This window comes from Carlito syrichta, unplaced genomic scaffold (assembly GCF_000164805.1).
Source record: "Carlito syrichta isolate Samal-C Ts95f unplaced genomic scaffold, Tarsius_syrichta-2.0.1 Scaffold308583, whole genome shotgun sequence".
NCBI lineage: Eukaryota > Metazoa > Chordata > Mammalia > Primates > Tarsiidae > Carlito > Carlito syrichta.
Window position 1 is genome coordinate 201,679 of NW_007252679.1, and position 17,758 is coordinate 219,436.

The window sequence follows — 17,758 nt, forward strand, 5'->3', positions numbered from 1 at the left end:
ATCCCCAAATTAAGACATTTAATTGACTGTAAATACAGGTCATTCCACTAGAAGGAGACATTTCTTTGAGATAACAAAGTGACAAGAAGCCAGTTTTGGAATGCATGGAGAAGCAGAAGACAAAGCATATGCAGAGGTCCTGAGGCAAAAAACTGAAAATATTGGAATGTTTAGCTCATAGTGAGTGGGAAGAAAATGCCAGGTGGTGAAGGTGGAAAATGGAGAGAGGGAGGCTTTGTAGGTCCTGGTTTGGAGTTGAGAGTTTCATTCTAAGTACAGAGGGAAGCCACTGAAGGATTAAATAAGGCCTACATCTGTAAAATGACAATAATTCTATATAGGATCATTTCATGCATTGGAAGGAGTAAGGCCATTTGATGTAGTCTATATGCCCTTAGAGAAGCTATGCATAAAACCCCAACTTAGAGACAGATGCCAGGAATTCAACTTTTTTACCTTGATTCTAGATGCATGTTTTGCAGACAGAATAACTTAGCAGAATGATTTGTCCTAAAGCAACTTGAAGACATTTTAAATAAAAAATAGTGCATCCACTTCCCATTCAGTTCATCAACCGTTGTTTACTCCTTTATCTTTCATCTGATTCCTAGAAGATGCCACCCTTTGGAACGGAAAAAAAGATGAGCAGGTACATTTTCCCCATGTGGTCAGCAATTGTCTTTTCAGTCCTGGGCATGGTTGCTTACTCTGGGCTATGGACTGAGAGGGGTTACTTACTCCCTCCTGGAGGCTGCTCATTCAGGCTGCCAGATCCTTTCATGCTGCAAGTTTCCTTTTTTTTATACTTCCAACAATCTTTCATTTCTCTCTCTCTCTCTCTCTCTCTCTCTCTCTCTCTCTCTCTCTCTCTCTCTCTCTCTCTCTCACACACACACACACACACACACACACACGGATACAAGGTCTCTCTATGTTGCTTAGGCTGATCTTAAACTCCTGTGCTCAAGTCATCCTCCTCAAGTGCTGCTGAGATTATAGGTGTGAGCCACCGTGCCAGCTACCACTTTTTTCAACAGTCTTTATTGAGCACCTGTGTCTGTGTGGAGACAAACACATGGCAGGGAATAAAAGAGCAGTTGTTAATACACAGTGATGGAGAACTCAGGGAGTGGGCACTTCTCTCTGCCTGGGTGGGCTTCCTGGAGGAGGCAACAGTAGAGCCAAGTTTTGCCAGAGTCTCCTTCTGGCTCCTGTGAGAAAGATGGATCCGAAAGTGGAAAGGGATCGCCAAGGACAGTGGTTTGGAACCTGCTGCAGGAATCCAAGAAGTGGCCGAAAAGGCCTGGGTCGATAAGGCCAGTTCAGAGGTAGAGGAAGAGCTGGCTTAAAGAGATATGCAACTGGGCTGTAATCCCGCGCCTTTGGGAGGCTGAGGTGAGTGGATTGCCTGAGCCCGCAGGTTCGAGACCCGCCTGGGCAGCGAGACCTCATCTCTACAATAAATCAAAAAATCAGCCGGGCGTGGTAGAGCATGCATGTAATTCCGGCTACTTGGAAGGCTGAGGCGGAAGGATCGCCGGAGCCCAGCAGGTCGAGGCTGCGGTGGTTGGGAGCGGCCACTGCACTCCAGTCTGGGTGACAGAGTGAGACTCCAACTCAAAAAAATAAAGAGATATGCAGGTGTTCAGGGAGTAGTACGACCAGTGAGGGTTGGAGCAGGACTGGGCATAGACTAAAGTGAGATACTTCCAAGAGTTTTAGCCCCACCCATCCCCTCCCCAAGGAATAGTTCTCAGGCTGAAACACAAAACTCCCAGAGCCCTTCTTGAGCTCTGGACCCCAATGCTCTCTTGGAACATTGATGAAGAGTAAGTGGTGTTGTGTCTGGTGTCACAGTAAAGTGCTTAAAAAGCTTTGTTAGCTCTTGTTTCTAGAGCATTTTAAGATGCTTCCAAGTGAATGCAAATTATTATGGTTCTTCTGTGCCTATGGTTCTAGTTGCCACTGGGCAACTAGTCTTCTAAGTATGGTTCACGTGAGAAGTGAACAGATTTTCCTAAGTGTTGTTTCTTTTCTTTTTTCGTTGTGAAGTATATTCGGTGCTCTTCGAACTGGTGCTTATATGGTGTACATGTTGATGACCAAAGGCCTGAAGCAGTCCGTTTGTGACCAGAGTTTTTACAATGGACCTGTCAGCAAATTCTGGGCGTATGCATTTGTGCTAAGCAAAGCACCCGAACTAGGTGAGTGTCTTCTCTCCTTCCATTTTCTCTCCCCTCTTTGTAGCTACACATCTACAATATTTATTAAGAGGGAACAGAGACAATGTCAAGGTCCAATTTTGTTGGTTATAGGAAAGTTACAATAAATGGGTTTGAGATTTGTTTTGTTTTGTTTTTGAGTGGAGGTCTCACTGTCATTCAAACTAGAGTACAGTGGTGCGATCACAGCTCACTGCAGCATCGACCTCCCGGACTCAGACTACCCTTTCCTGCCTTAGCCTCCCAAGTAACTGGGACTACGGGCAAGTGCCTCCATACCCGGCTAATTTTTTTTCTATTTTGTACAGAGTCTTGCTTATGTTACCCAGGCTGGTCTCAAACTCCTGGCCTCAAGCAATCCTCTCATCTCAGTCTCCCAAAGTGCTGGGGAATTTGTTTTGGACTGACTTCCACTTTCTATTTCTCTCTCCCCTCATCTTTTAAATATTTTTAGATTGTGTATATTAAGAACAACATAGTTTACATAGAACATACTGATTTACAATACTAAAAATACACTTAACTGGGCGCGGTGGCTCATGCTTTTAATCCCAGCACTTTGGGAGGCTGAGGTGAGAGGATTCCCTGAGCCCATGGGTTAGAGATCACCCTGGGCAACTTGGAGAGACCTCATATCTACAATAAATTAAAAAATTAGCTGGATGTGGTGGCACATGCTTGTAGTTCCAGCTACTTGGAAGGCTGAGGAGGAAGGATCACCTGAGCCCAGCAGGTTGAGACTGCAGTGGCCATGAGTGTGCCACTGCACTCCAGCCTGAGCAACAGAGTCAGATTCTGACTCAAAAAAAATAAATAAATACTTTCGGGGGTTTACAAAATTTGCACGGTCCCTGTCTAGAGCCCATTAGTCTAATATTGAAATATGAGGAAAGGAGCAAAAACAGCTATTTCCAAGTCCCATATCTGGGCCTATTTTCACTTCCAAAGTTAGGACTCAGATTTGGAAATGAAGTTTTTCACTGGGGTATCTCTATGTTCTCATTAACAAGGATAGGTCTCTGGTATTGTTTGATTTTAATCATCAATATGAGACTGGCTTTAGAGAAAGAGAAATCAATAGAAAATAGAAAATCAATAGAAAATAGAAAGAAATCAATAGAAAATACTGGCTATATTAGTGGATTTCTATGTTTTTTTTCTTCAACTCTTTAAAGGTCTTGATTATAAGTATGGCATAGATTAGCAGAAACAGTGAAAAATTAAGTGGCAAGGATTTAATAATGGGCACCATTCTCCAGAAAAATGTCTTTATTGCCAGAGAAATGTATCTGCTGGTGACAATAAACTCTGAGTTCATGCATGGGTAATGTTAGCCACCATCTCACCAACTGGCACATATTCTTAGAGGAGACCTGGTCTCCCTATGGATTTAATTTTTTTTATCTGGAATTAACAATTATATATATTGACCAGGCACAGTGGCTCACACCTGTAATCCCAGCACTTTGGGAGGTGGAGGCAAGAGGATTGCCTGAATCCAGGGGTTCGAGACCAGCCTAGGCAACTTGGCGACCTTGTCTCTACAATAAATCAAAAAATAGCTGGGTGTGGTAGCATGCACATGTATGTAATTTCAGCTACTTGGAAGGTTGAAGTGGAAGGATCACCTAAGTCCAGCAGATCAAGGCTATGGTGGACATGAACATGCCACTGTGCTCCAGCCTCGGTGACAGAGTGAGACAATCGACTCCAAAAAATAATAAGAATAATGCATTATTAGCGTTTGAGAATTATTCAAGTTGAAAAATATCCTAGCCCCTGCTTTTCTTTTATGTTGTACAAATATCCCTATTAAGTTCCCATCTTTTTTGACAAAGGTCTTACTACATATACATGTAGTAAGTGCATGAAACATGCCACTCCTGAACACTTTCACAATTTTTACCTTTTGCTACTTTCACAAAATTAAAAATATTAATAACAATAAATAAGAAATGGTATGGTATGGGCCTTTAAGTCTCAGTGTATAGCTGCAAATTCGGTCTTTCCTTCTAGAAATGCCTTTTCTCTGCAGCAGCCAATTGTCTGTGTTAGGTTCTGAGTTTTCTCCAGCTGTTTTGGAGCGACTTGAGATCAAGAATAGTCCTTCCTACCTTCTGGAAGAATAATTTGTTGCAGTGCCACCTATTCATCGTGTCAGTTGCCTTCAATGACGTGACTAGACCTATGCTCTCTGTCCTTTTGGCTTCTACTCGGGTTGAAATCAATGTTTTGGGATGGTGGACAGAGTTAGGATTCTTGGAGAAGAACAAGTCATGCAGCACCCAAAGGTGCTTGCTCTCATCCTCCTTGGTTGTGTGGGTCCTGATGGTGCTATTAACCCATCTGAATCTAATCCAGGCCTGAATATTCCACATCCCTCATCCCCAAGCAGACATTATAACTACACAGCCTTTCCCCTTGAGCCCAGAAGGAGCCACACTCAAATCTTCCCCCTGCAGCATGCTGCTGGCAACATCATCCCTTTTCCCGAAGAGGCCTTGTTCACCACAGTAATTTGTAGTAGTAGTTTGTGGATTTTCCAATATTCCATCCCTCTGTGGTTATGATATGGGATGGAAGTGTTAGGAAAAAAACAATATCCTAAACTTGACATTGTTTTTGAATGAAACCAATTAATGGCACATATCCTTTTTTTTTTGAGATAGAGTCTCACTCTGTCATCCAGACTAGAGTGCAGTGGCCACTCCCAGCCACCACAGCCTCGACCTGCTGGGCTCTGGCGATCCTTCCACCTCAGCCTTCCAAGTAGCCGGAATTACAGGCGCGCGCTACCACGCCCAGCTGATTTTTTGATTTATTGTAGAGATGAGGTCTCGCTGCCCAGGCGGGTCTTGAACCCGCGGGCTCAGGCAATCCACTCACTTCAGCCTCCCAAAGGCGCGGGATTACAGGCTGAGCCACCGAGCCCGGCTTTTGACACATATTCTTCATATAGTTTCAGATACTTTAATTTTTTTTTTTTTTTTTTTGAGTCGGAGTCTCACTTCGTAGCCCAGGGTGGAGTGCAGTGGCACAATCACAGCCACCCCCCACATCGACCTGCTGGGCTCCGGCGATCCTTCTGCCCCAGCCTTCCAAGTAGCCAAAACTACAGGCGTGCGCTACCACACCCAGCTAATTTTTGATTTATTGTAGAGTTGAGGTCTCACCAAGTTGCCCAGACTGGTCTCGAACCTGCAGGCTCAGGCAGTCCACTCGCCTTGGCCTTCCAAAGTGCTGGGATTACAGGTTGAGCCACTGAGTCCGGCCAGTTTCAGATACTTTATAGGGACATTTTCTTATTTTGAGTACCCCTTCTTAAATTTCTATATTTTTATATGTTATTTTATTTTATTTTATTTTGCGTCAGGGTCTCACTCTGTCATCCAGGCTGGAGTACAGTGGCAATCACAGCTCAATGCAGCCTTGACTTCCTGGGCTCAGGCAAATCCTGCCTCAACCTGCCAAGTCTGGGTACCCTCTTCTGCACAAAGAGATGGGTGGGCTCCCTGGGAATACAGGCATGGGCTACTATACCCAGCTTTTTTTTTTTTTAATTTTTAAAATTTTTATAGAGATGAGGTCTTACTATGTTGCCCAGGCTGGTCTTGAACCCCTGGGCTCAAGTAGTCCTCCTGCCTCAGCCTCCCAAGGTACAAAGATTACAGGTGTGAGCCACCACTCCCAGCAATTTAAAAAAAAATTTTTTTTGAGTTGGAGTCTCACTCTGTCTCCCAGCAGGAATGTAGTGGCACACTCAAGGCCACCGCAGCCTCGACCTGCTGGACTCAGGCCTTCCAAGTAGCTGGAACTACAGGTGTGCACCACCACGCCTGGCTGATTTTTTGATTTATTGTAGAGACAAGGTCTCACCAAGTTGCCCAGGCTGATCTTGAACCCCTGGACTCAGGCAGTCCTCTTGCCTCGGCCTCCCAAAGTGCTGGGATTACAGGCTTGAGCCACCGCGCCCAGCCTGCAGTTAAATTTTCAAATACAAAATATTGTCCTTCAAAAGTTCTGGCGCTCTGTTGACAAGAGCCTTTCTGAGGTGTCCTGCTGAGTCAAAACAGATCCAAAAATCAGTGCAGCTGTCTCTAAGATAGCCAGTCCCTCTCCCTTTTTAAGTGAACATGTTGACTTGGATGCCTTTTTTTAATTACTATCATTTTGGAAGTTAAATTCCTACCCAGATTTTGGGGTAGAAAAAATTTCTAGATTTTCTATCCAGAAATTAGAAAGCCTGTCCCTACTATTTAATTAAGAAAGATTTACTCATTTGGATTATTTGGAATTCTTCTTTATTTTCGTTCCCAAATCTTGCCTTTTGGTATTCTAAGATACCGGGCTCCCTTCTAAGCACCAAATGGAAAAGATCTTGTGAGAAAAGAGAATAGTTTTTCTGTGTTCAATACTGAAACTGTACCTTCTCCCCAAACTCACATGTCTGCAGTTTCCATTACATTCCTTTTTTTATTGTAGTAAAATATACATAATATTCACATTGTTGTACAACTATCACAACATTTGTCTCCAGAACTTTTGCATCTTCCCCAACTGCAAGTCGACCCAGTCAACACTAACTCCTCCTTAGTGAAACTCCTAATAAATAGCAAGAAGAGCTTTCTGTTTCTGCAGAAAACAGTGAGTTCATTTCAACTGATTTGTAGGGTTAGAATCTACTAGAACAAGTCGAGAGGGAGAGAGTCACCAGCCTGTTTTGTGTGCCAAACCACTGAGCACCTACTATTTGGATTATATTAAAACCTGCTGAGATTTGGTTTTGTTAAAACTTGGAAACATCTGCCCTGAGCCTCAGCCCTTGCTCCGCTGAGCGTGTCATTGTTTTTGAAGCTCTGACTCAGCAGCTGTCCAGCTAGCACTGCGAAGAGGGACTCAGCCATCTGTGACAAGCCACATGCACAGAGCAGGCGTTCTCTCTCTCTTGATAGCCAAGAGTACCCTGGGAGTTTCTAAATGCTTCCCCATCACTGCACAGAGATCTGTACTTGGGGTGCACACGTGGAAGGTGTCATTTCCGAGGGAACCCTTAGATGGAAGAAGCACCATGCTCTGTCTGCCAACTGTCTCTTGACAGGAAATAGCTGGACCAGAGATTAGAGAGATTATGGTAGAGAGAACATGAGCCAGGTGGTAGCTAAATTAGGTGACATGACTGAAACATTCAAGAGCCAAAAGTCCCATTGTTTTCACTTGGCCAACATCCTTTCCATGTTGCCAGTAGGATGCTGGGCCAAGAAAGATTGGTTGGCCAACGTCAAATACACAGTCCCTGGGACAGTTTACATTTCTGGGTCACTCTGTAGCTTCTGGAAAGGCTGTAAATACCACGACTTGGCATGACTTGGGTGAATGACAAATTAAATGTGACATTATGTGATTTCCCCAGAGGAAAACTAATTTGTACCTGCCAATGTGGCATGCATGATACGTCTCCACTACGCTATCAAAGACCGAAAGGAGTGTTGTTTGACTCTTTTGGAACCCCACTCGTTTTTCCTTTCCCAAGGGAAAATTCTTTGGGTCAGCGATCTTGGGAATAGTCACCTTAATTTGGCTTTGGAGTGGTGCTCCTGACAGGCTCCAGAGCCCTTATTGGGAGACACTCATCTTCACTACTTCATTTACCATATTCTGAAACTAATTCTTAAGTGAATTCAAATTCATTTTCTTATCAAGATTTCGAGGCCTGTCCTTACCCCTCCACCCCACTCCCCTTCCCAGAGTCACTAGAAACACCCAGTGTGTCTCAGATCAAGCCTGAGAAACCCCTACCCTCACCTCCAGACAGGAAATACACAAAACAACTCAACTCCAAAACTGTAGGTGCCACTTTCCAGTCCACATTAGCCCATTCTAATGTGGATTGTCTTCATCATTCTTTTCTTTTCTTTTTTTTTTTTTTTTTTTAGTTAGGGATCTTACTCTGTCAACCAGGTTAAAGTGCTTTGGCACAATCACAGCTCACCGCAGCCTCAACCTTTTAGGCTTAAGTGATCCTTCCACTTCAGCCACCCGAATAGTTGGGACTACAGATGCATGCCACTGTGCCCAGCGAATTTTTTTCTTTTTCTTTTTTTGTAGAGACAAGGTCTCACTGTGTTGCCCAGGCTGGTCTCAAACTCCTGGCCTCAAGCAATCCTCCCGCCTTGGCCTCCCAAAGTGCTGGGATTACAGGCATGAGCCACTGCACCTGACCGTCATCATCTTTATACAATAAAATTCTAATGTAAAAGTGATGATAGAGTTAAATTAAATCCAAAGAATTAGAGAGTATGAAATGCTTATTACTTTATGGCAAATAACTTTTATTACAGTGTGTTTGGGTATTGTGTGGGATCTATGTTTTAGTTAATGTTCAGAAACTCATAAAAAACATCTTCTCAATTATGGATGACTAAACGTGTTTTTAATATGCAATCTTTTGGCCATCTATCTTCTTTCCACTATGATCAAAGGTAGGTGGCATTATAGAGAAAGAAAGGGAGACACAAAGGAGTACTTACACAGAAATAGTGGATCTCTGACCGACATGCGGAAAGATCACAGTTTAACACAGAAGTAGACCCCAGGTCTCCTGACACCAGTTTTGTCCTTTAGCTATACACACAGAGTAACCATCACCATCTGTCACCATCAGCCTGCCTGGCATTTATAGATGTCATAAAAATGGGGCATTTGACAGGAGAGAAGAGGACTTCAATGAAAATTTTATAATAGGTTCAGAAGTATAGCAACTGTCAACTTTCCTTTTCTGTTCTAAACAAATAATGAAGAAGTAACACTTAACAATTCAGTGGGGAAATAAACTCACAGCTCCTGACAAATGGAATGGGGCACCGCCTGTGTTATTCCAGCCATGGCCATCAGAACCACGTCTTTCCATGGCCCATTGTTCTTTGACCTTGCCTAGTGCTGAGCAGTCCCGGCCATCCGTGAAATATGTGAGGGACGAGATGGGATAAAGTACTAGTTCTCTTTGTGCTTAATCAAATTTCAGAATGAGAAGTTCTTGTTATAGAGAAAAAAGTTCTAGTTCTTGTTATAGAGAAAAAAGTTTGAGTTCCCCAAAGGTGATGAAAGATGGTTTTTCCCATGTCTGAGAACCATAAAGATAGGAGAAAGAAAGAAGCCTTTACCTGCATACACCTGTTTCTGTCCCACATCCTGGTGTCAGTTCCGGTATTTTCTTGTTAATGGACTTGGTTGGTTTTCTTGTTTGTTTGTTTTTTGAGTTGGAGTCTTACTCTGTCACCCAGGCTGGAACGCAGTGTCACGATCATGGCTCCCTGCAGCTTCGACCTCCTGGACTCAGGTGATCCTTCTGCCTCAGGCTCCCAGGTAGCTGGGACTGCAGGCACACATTACCATTCCCAGCTAATTTTTAAAATTTTTTTGTAGAGACAAGGTCTCGCTATGTTACCCAAGCTGGTCTCAAACTCCTAGGCTCAAACAATCTTCCTGCCTTGGCCTCCCAAAATGCTGGGATTACAGGCATGAGCCACTGCACCCATCCTGGTTGTATTTTTTTACTGGGTTGATTCTTCATCCAAGTTGACATTTCTATAAATCTTCTGAAGTATAGTTTTCAGAATCCCTAGACATTTCAGAGAATCATTATAGATGCCTAGCATCTACTTATCTGAGTATAATTTAGTTTTTGTAGTTTAAATTCCTACCTCAGAAACAGTGGTCTTTTTCTTCAAAGGGATATTGTTAGAAAAATGTTTGATGGATGCTGGAATGCTTTTTCACAGTTAATTCCACAAAATAAAAACTTTTGCTTTTAGTTTTTTTCTCACTTGATTTATTGGTATGAAGCATTCCCACTACTCTTGTTAGCAAATGTGTACAGAAGATGACTTTTGTTCCCCCTTTTTCTGTTACCGCCCTTTAAGTTTTACCTTTCTATGACATTTGGTAAGGTTTCCTAATTTACAAGGAACTCACAAAGATGTATGTTTAAGGGGTACCGTTTGTCATAGATGAAAGAAAAGTTATGGCTTTAGCACTCTAAAGAGGACTATGAACATTTAACTGGGTACTTGAGTTCCAGTCATTTCTTTTGATTGAAAAGTCACCTGTCCCCTCCAGGTGATATTTCCTAAAATGTATGATTGAGTTGAGAATCAGGCAACATAATTGTTAATGAATGCCCCTTCCAGATCAATAATCAATAGGATCTTGTATAAATTACCTCAAAAGAAACATTTGTTGATTGCCTACCCTGTGTGAAGAGGACATGTTGATTATGCTACTCAATCGTCAGAAAATTCCAAACTACTCTTCTTAATTCTCTCCACTTTATAGATGAGGAAACTAGAAAATAGCGGGATAGTAACCTGCCTAAGGTCCCAGAACTAGTAAATACCAGTGCAGTCCAGAATACTAATCCAGTCCATCTGCCTCTCCAGTCCTAACTTCCTTGTAAAACTGTTTAGGTGATTGTCATTTCATGGTCCAGGGGCTCATGTACACACTTCCTCTTCTTTGTCTTTCAGGAGATACAATATTCATTATTCTGAGGAAGCAGAAGCTGATCTTCCTGCACTGGTACCACCACATCACTGTGCTCCTGTACTCTTGGTACTCCTACAAAGACATGATTGCCGGGGGAGGTTGGTTCATGACTATGAACTATGGCGTGCACGCCGTGATGTACTCTTACTATGCCTTGCGGGCGGCAGGTTTCCGCGTCTCCCGGAAGTTTGCCATGTTCATCACCTTGTCCCAGATCACACAGATGCTGATGGGCTGTGTCATTAACTACCTGGTCTTCTACTGGATGCAGCATGACCAGTGTCACTCTCACTTTCAGAACATCTTCTGGTCCTCACTCATGTACCTCAGCTACCTTGTGCTCTTCTGCCATTTCTTCTTTGAGGCCTACATCGGCAAAATGAGGAAAACAACGAAGGCTGAATAGTGTGGAACTGAGGAGGAAGCCATAGCTCAGGGTCATCAAGAAAAACAATAGACAAAAGAAAATGGCACAAGGAATCACATATGGTGCAGCTAAAACAAAACAAAACACACGAGCAAACACAAAACCCAAGGCAGCTTAGGGATAATTAGGCTGACTTAACCCAGTAAGTTTATGATCCTTTTAGGGTGAGGACTCACTGAGTGCATCTCCATCTCCAAGCACAGCTGCTGGGAGACTCCATTCCCTCTTTATCTGTCAACTCTAGGACAAAGGAGAACAGAAGTGAGCCGAAGGCAGAGACTAACAGAAGGCAGACAAAGGATGTTAATACTAGATGAAAAAGTGAATTTACTAAGTGTTCTATTTCTCTAAGGATGAAAGAATTTTACTTTAAAAACCGTGCAAGCACGCACAGACACACACACACACACACACGCAGTCCTTTCTAATCTTTATTGACTCTAAACTCAAGCCAATAGAAAAGATAGAATGCAAGAGACACAGGGTGTATCTAAGAACAACAACGCTTTTGCAGAAATGAAAGCCTTTTAAAGAAAGGTTTGCTGTTGTAGCCCCTATGAGAAAAGATGTCGTGATCATCCTTGTGAAAACAGACGTGAGCCACTATATTTCTTCACCTAAGAGAAGACCGCTGGCCACTCATAGCCTCGGGCTTAGTGAGTCTGTCCAAACCAAAGGGGGCGCAGTCCTTTCCCACGGCTCCTCCTGGGAGGATGGAAACTGGTCCCACAGGGGCGGCCCCACCCCAGAGCATTCCTGATCGTTGAACTGTAAGTTCTACTCCTAAATGAGATAGGAAGCATTGTCCTTGTGTTCAGTTGCCCTAGGCTTTTGGACAGAAGAGTAAATGCAGAATCAGAACGATAAAAACTCAACCAAATGATTTGGTAATGGGTTTTGTACTACCTGTAAAAAGGCCCGGCCCAGTACCACTGTCAGCGGGAAGAGAGGTGGGTGAGCTGGAGATCAATTCCATAGCCGATAGGTACACTCCCTCTATATTGGACTTCACACACACTCATGACTTTCCTGTAGCACAGTGCATATTTTCTATATTTTTGTGAATTTCAAAAAAAGAAACCTGCAGGGCTCTTCCTGATCCTGGATGAACACTGTGTTTCTACATCATCTGCATTTGCTCCCCAAGCAATGTAGAGGTGTATAAAGTGCCCTCTGCTGGCTGAGTGAAGATACTTCAACAAACACACTTCATGGCAAGTTTGGCTGAAAACAGTTGAGGAAAAAGGTCCCCTCCCCCCAAATAGATACTCATCCTTTACATTTTAAATGATATAAAATCCTTGTCATATTTTTGGCTAAATCAGAAGATATCCATCCTGCTTCAAGTCATCTTCAGAAATTTTTTAAAAGGGACATTCGCTCTGGAACTAAAAATAAATTTATCAAGAGCCATATTCTTAAAAAAAAAAAAAAGAAAAAGAAAGAAAGCTAGGTTATATTAACTGTAATATTTCAGTCCTTTACAAGCCAAATAAATGTGTCAATGTTCCTAGTATTTCAAAGAAGCAATTATGTAAAGTTGTTCAATGTGACATAATAGTGTTATAATTGGTTAAGTAACTTAATGATTAGGCATATAGATGAACAGATTAGGGGCTACTTCCATCACATAGATTATACGCACGTCACCACACATACATGCACACAGATGTGGGGTACACTGAACTTCAAAGCCCAAATGAATAGAAACACATTTTCTGGCTAGCAGAAAAAAAGAAAGTGTTGTTTATCTTTCTTGCTTTATTTGAGAGTGTACAGTAAAAGGGATTTTTCAAATTATTTTTATATTATTTTAGCTTTAATCGTGCTGTCATTTATGAAACAGAGCTGCTCTACTCTTCTGTCAGAAATGGCAAGAGCTTTTTCAGCATCTTGTTTATGTGTGGAGTTTAAAAAGAATAAAGTTTTATTCCATTCTGTGTGAATGGTTTGAGCAATGAACAAAGAATCCATGCAAACCAAGTCATGTCTGGAAGCACTGGGGCTGAAGGGGCGGTGCCGAGGAGGAAAGCTGTTAGATCTGTGTTAAATTATTGTGAACGATCGATGATGTCTTGTTCCTAGATGAGCCATGGTTGATGGAGGAATGTATAATTATTTGGGTAAAAACTGACATGGGCTGAAAAGATACATCCTGCTAACAACTAGTAGAACTTTAGGATGCAAATAATATTATTTTGAGCTTTGCAAATCCATGATACTATGCAATAAACCCCTTTTCCATATAACAAGATGAGCAGGATAATTAAAATGAGGAAAAGGTCACATAACAGTTGACTTGATTTAATTGAAGGACCCATTAGAGGCTCATCTGGTTGATTTCATTACTTAATTCTGTGATTTACTGGGGATCCTGTGATGAAGGTTAGAATGAGGAGATGAGCAGAAACCTGAAAAAGACTCTAAATGATGCTTCCAAACACTTTCAGATTGGCGTTAGGTTCATGTTCGTGTTCACTTGTAAAAAAGAATTCCGAATTTTTGTTTACAGGTTGAGTGTCTAATAAATAGTTGTTAAACTAGCTAAATATATCCAAAGACATTTTTTATGTTTATCATGAGAGGAAAAAAGCCAGAAGTTTAAAAACAAACAAACAAACACACACACACACAAATTCTGGTATTACAGGTTCAGTACATTGTTTTTAACATCTCAGTTTGGCGGCTTCAGTTATATCAAGATAAGAGGCTGGATCACTGGCCTATGACAAATCTAAACCTACCAGAGAATTGACTGCCACATAGATAATCCTGCTGCCAGTTAACATTCCAGAAAAACTTGGGCAGGCAAGTTTTTATAGCTGCCCCACTATGCTGCAATAGATAATCTTTCTACTGAGGATTTTCCACTGCATTCCAATCCTAGTATGGTGAAAAAAAAACTCATTCATGGACCAAAAACAAAAAACCAAGATTTCACACACACACACACACACACACACACACGGATCCATACACTAGTCTCAGCATCAACCCAAGTCTAAGGGTTTGCAATGAAATTCTAGTGAGAAGTGCTCTCTTCATAGAGTAGGGGTGCTTACCTGAATCTTCTAGTTCTGCTTGCGAGAGAAGAGTAACTACTATATTACTTCCATCATATGCCAGGCCAAAATACCAAATTAAAATCATGGATGGAGGTTGTTATTTCTGGTCCTCTACTTCCATCCTTCTAATCATGCTCCACTATAAGAATAGGAGGGCAAGAGAAAATCCATTACATGCGCGGTGCTGGCAGGATTGAAAATGTTGGCATCCCCCCTGCTCACCTCTCCGCCTCACTTTACTTATGTAAAGAGACTGGCTAGTACAGAGACTAAGGTACCTGGACTGACTTGGAAACTTCACGAGTGGGGATTTGTAGAGCTGAGTGGAGAGACAGTAGGAACCTAGGAGAACACTGCTAGGAAAGAGACCCACGGAATTTTTTTTTTAAATCAGATGTATCTTCATAAGATAGAGCCTGTCCCATCCGAGCACCTGTGTTCAGTAGCAATGGAGTAGAGTGTTCCAAAAGCCTGGATGTATTTCCAGGCTGCTGAATTATCTGGGAGAGAAGATGCTCAGGTTACTTACTATCTGTTCTCCATTCTGATAGAATAGCTCCTACTTAGAAATTGTATATGTGTCACATGCTGAGGTAGCTACAGCACATTCCGAGGGCTCCCCCCACCCAGTTTGGTTAACGATTCTTTAATAAAGTTGCTGGATTGGCCAAGTGCAAATTCAACAAAGCCCTGAGGAGAATGGTGACCAAATAGACCTTGCCTCCCAGAGTTCAGAGTTTTGAATGATATACGTATGATCCATGTCTGTCTCTTTTAGATACTTAATTTCGTTGAAAAAGTTTCCATCCTGAAAAGTAACATCATGTTGGAATCTCATGAGGAGAGCGCTCAGAACTTTCCAGTAGATAAATGTAATGTCTTTTTCCAATCTTTGTTTTTCGATCATAAATATCTTGCAGTCAATTTAGGGTAACAAGAGAACCTGTGTTCGTGCTGTCAGTCATTGTCTCCCACATCTTTTTAAGGAAGTTCTTCTGTCTCTTATATACGACCTCTAATTCTTTGTGCCTCAGACACATTGCCATCAGGAAAAGATTTTGCCAAGAATGTACCACAGCGTTTGGCCCATGGTGTATACACTATTAAAACGAGAGTGGATAAAGCAATGTTGCTCTATTTTGTTCTGACAATCAGCATGAAGTGGTAGGTCCCAGTTTGCCAATGAGCCAATAGTCTCTGTATGCTGGTATCCAATACCTACAGAAAATCAGTGTCAGTGAAGTCACAGCATTTTCTTGAATGTTGTTGTGACAGACTCCGGTTACATCTGTGTACCATATGGCAGAATTCATAGTGGAAGAGGTCCGTTAAGTACACCTACACAGAGCACTGAAGAATATTCTAGAGCCTGTTGGATCATCAAGTTACTTTCCTCATTCTCAGATGCTTTGACAATTCAGGGCTCACAGAGGAGAGGCAGGCAATTCCCAGGCTTCCCTTACTCCTGAATGACACTTTTCAAAGAAGGTATTGCCGAAGTTGTTGTAGCAGTTAGATGGATGGTGGGAGCACATTGAGCAGGTTTGGGGAAGTCTCAGAAATGGCACTTTGATTTTATGTGAGGCAGGCCAAAGTCTCGCAGTCAGATATCTCTCACTGGAAAAGGGCCCAACCCCACCACTGCACGGCAGTAAACGCCTCTCAAAGTAACCGGCTGAACTAAAGAAACTGGTCCCCTAAATCAAGGTCAAGCCACATTTGCAACCTATTTGGGCCAGAAATGAAAAGTTGGTACTTTAAACACTGTTATCCTCCCAATGCTTGGTGACACTGAGACTTTTTCTCCCAGTGGATGAAAACCAAGGATGTTCCAGGCAGGAGGTTGAAAGCCCCTGGAAGACTGCTTAGGGGCCCCAGAGCTGTGTTCAGATGGAAGCCCACCTATATCAGCCTCACAGAGCAAAGTCACAGCTATGTTGGAATTGTTATTTTCAAGTGCTTATTTCACGACATTAAGAAAAAATATTTTTTTCCTGGTGTATTAAAATTAAAAATAAAATCATAACTTTTGACTTAAAATCAAGCTATATTTCTGGTTTCTTTTCTTTCTTGTACCGAGCAGTTTAGATGGGACATCCAGAGTAGCTGAGATTACAGGCATGTGCACCACACCCAGCTAATTTTTTTTTTTTTTTTTTTGTAGAGACAAGGTCTCGCTATGTTGCCCAGGCTGACCTCGAACTCTGGGCTCAAGATAATCCTCCCACCTTGGCCTCCCAAAGTGCTGGAATTACAGGCATGAGCCCCCACCACGCCTGGCCTAATATTTCTATTATATGTTCTGCTTTTCACAGTTCTTCATCTATATGATAGCTGAAGGAAGGAACCTTTGGAATTTCACTGTATTTTCTTAAGCATTACAGAATGTGTATTTATATGGGAAAGATCATATGCACACTATGAAAACAAGTGGCAGCCTAAAGGTTAGGTGCCAGCCCCCTTCTGACACGCCACCTTGCCATCTCACTCCTGGATTCTGTCATCTTTGGTATGTTGGGGCCCCCCAGGGTGAAAGCCCCGTGCTGCACTCTGGGATTTCCCACCAGCTTCCTTGTCTATTGACTACACTAATTCCTTTCGTACTACGGGAAGAATTGGTCCCCCTGAGTGCTTCTCTGCTGTGTTTTATTGGTGAAAACTCCAGGCAGCAGATGGCGGACACTCTTGATCTTGTGCTGCCCATTGTGCCCTTCACAATGTAATATATCTCTCAATTTAAAAAAAAAAAGAAACTCCAATGGGTATTTGTCTAATATCTGTCTATGAGAAGGAAAACAGTGTTCGCCATTCCTGCATTCTCCACCACTCCTGGCTAGATGTTTGTGACTATAAAATATCAGAGCATTGTTGCAAAACAAGCAGTTTTTTTTTAAAAGTTAGCAGCAGTTCCAGTTTCCACTCAGAATTATAAGATCAATAAAATATGCATAAACCTACTGAGCTTTCAAATTGACTCAAGCTGCCATGCCAACTCATTTGTTCATTTGCATGTAACCCAAATCTCCCTAGGACCAAGCAGCCTACAGAGGCAGTTTTGTTGTGTTTTGTTTTGTTCTTCCTTTTTGCTGGTTAGCTGCTCCCACTGATGCAGGACCTCTGACTTCCAGCCAAGTCCCTTGATTGCCGGGGGAGTCTCAGGTTCTATTTGGCATTGCTGTTATGTGATCACCACACCCCATATTCCCCGCATTTTCACTGGGCCCAGCTGCTATGGCATCTCTTTCCTGGTCCCTGAGGTCTCTCGATGCACGGCCAGGTACAGCAGGCATCGCTCGCCTCTCTTGGCAGTGGGCCAGACGCCTTTTTCTTCTTGGTTAGATGTTCTGTGTGAAAAAGCCAGCCATTCCTCTATTCCAGGGGCTGAGGGGATAGATTGGGGGAACAGCCTCCACCCTGTAGCAGTGACCCCTGTGTGGGTCAAAGCTCTCCCTGGGTTGAGCTCCTAGAGCCTAGTACCTTCTTCCTCACAGCCCCACTGTAAA

At 42.6% G+C, this 17,758-nt stretch overlaps 1 protein-coding gene across 3 annotated transcripts in view; it reads left to right on the forward strand.

The window, feature by feature from the left end:
* ELOVL6 (ELOVL fatty acid elongase 6) overlaps positions 1-13,136 on the forward strand; it is a 151,957-nt gene extending 138,821 nt beyond the window's left edge. For all 3 annotated transcript variants that reach the window (XM_021716257.1, XM_021716256.1, XM_021716255.1), the window contains exons 4-5: positions 2,053-2,204; positions 10,745-13,136. In XM_021716257.1, coding sequence (XP_021571932.1) covers positions 2,053-2,204; positions 10,745-11,169 — 577 coding nt within the window. In that variant the 3' untranslated portion in view covers positions 11,170-13,136. The remainder of the gene's footprint in view (positions 1-2,052; positions 2,205-10,744) is intronic.
* The last annotated feature ends 4,622 nt before the right edge of the window (positions 13,137-17,758 follow it).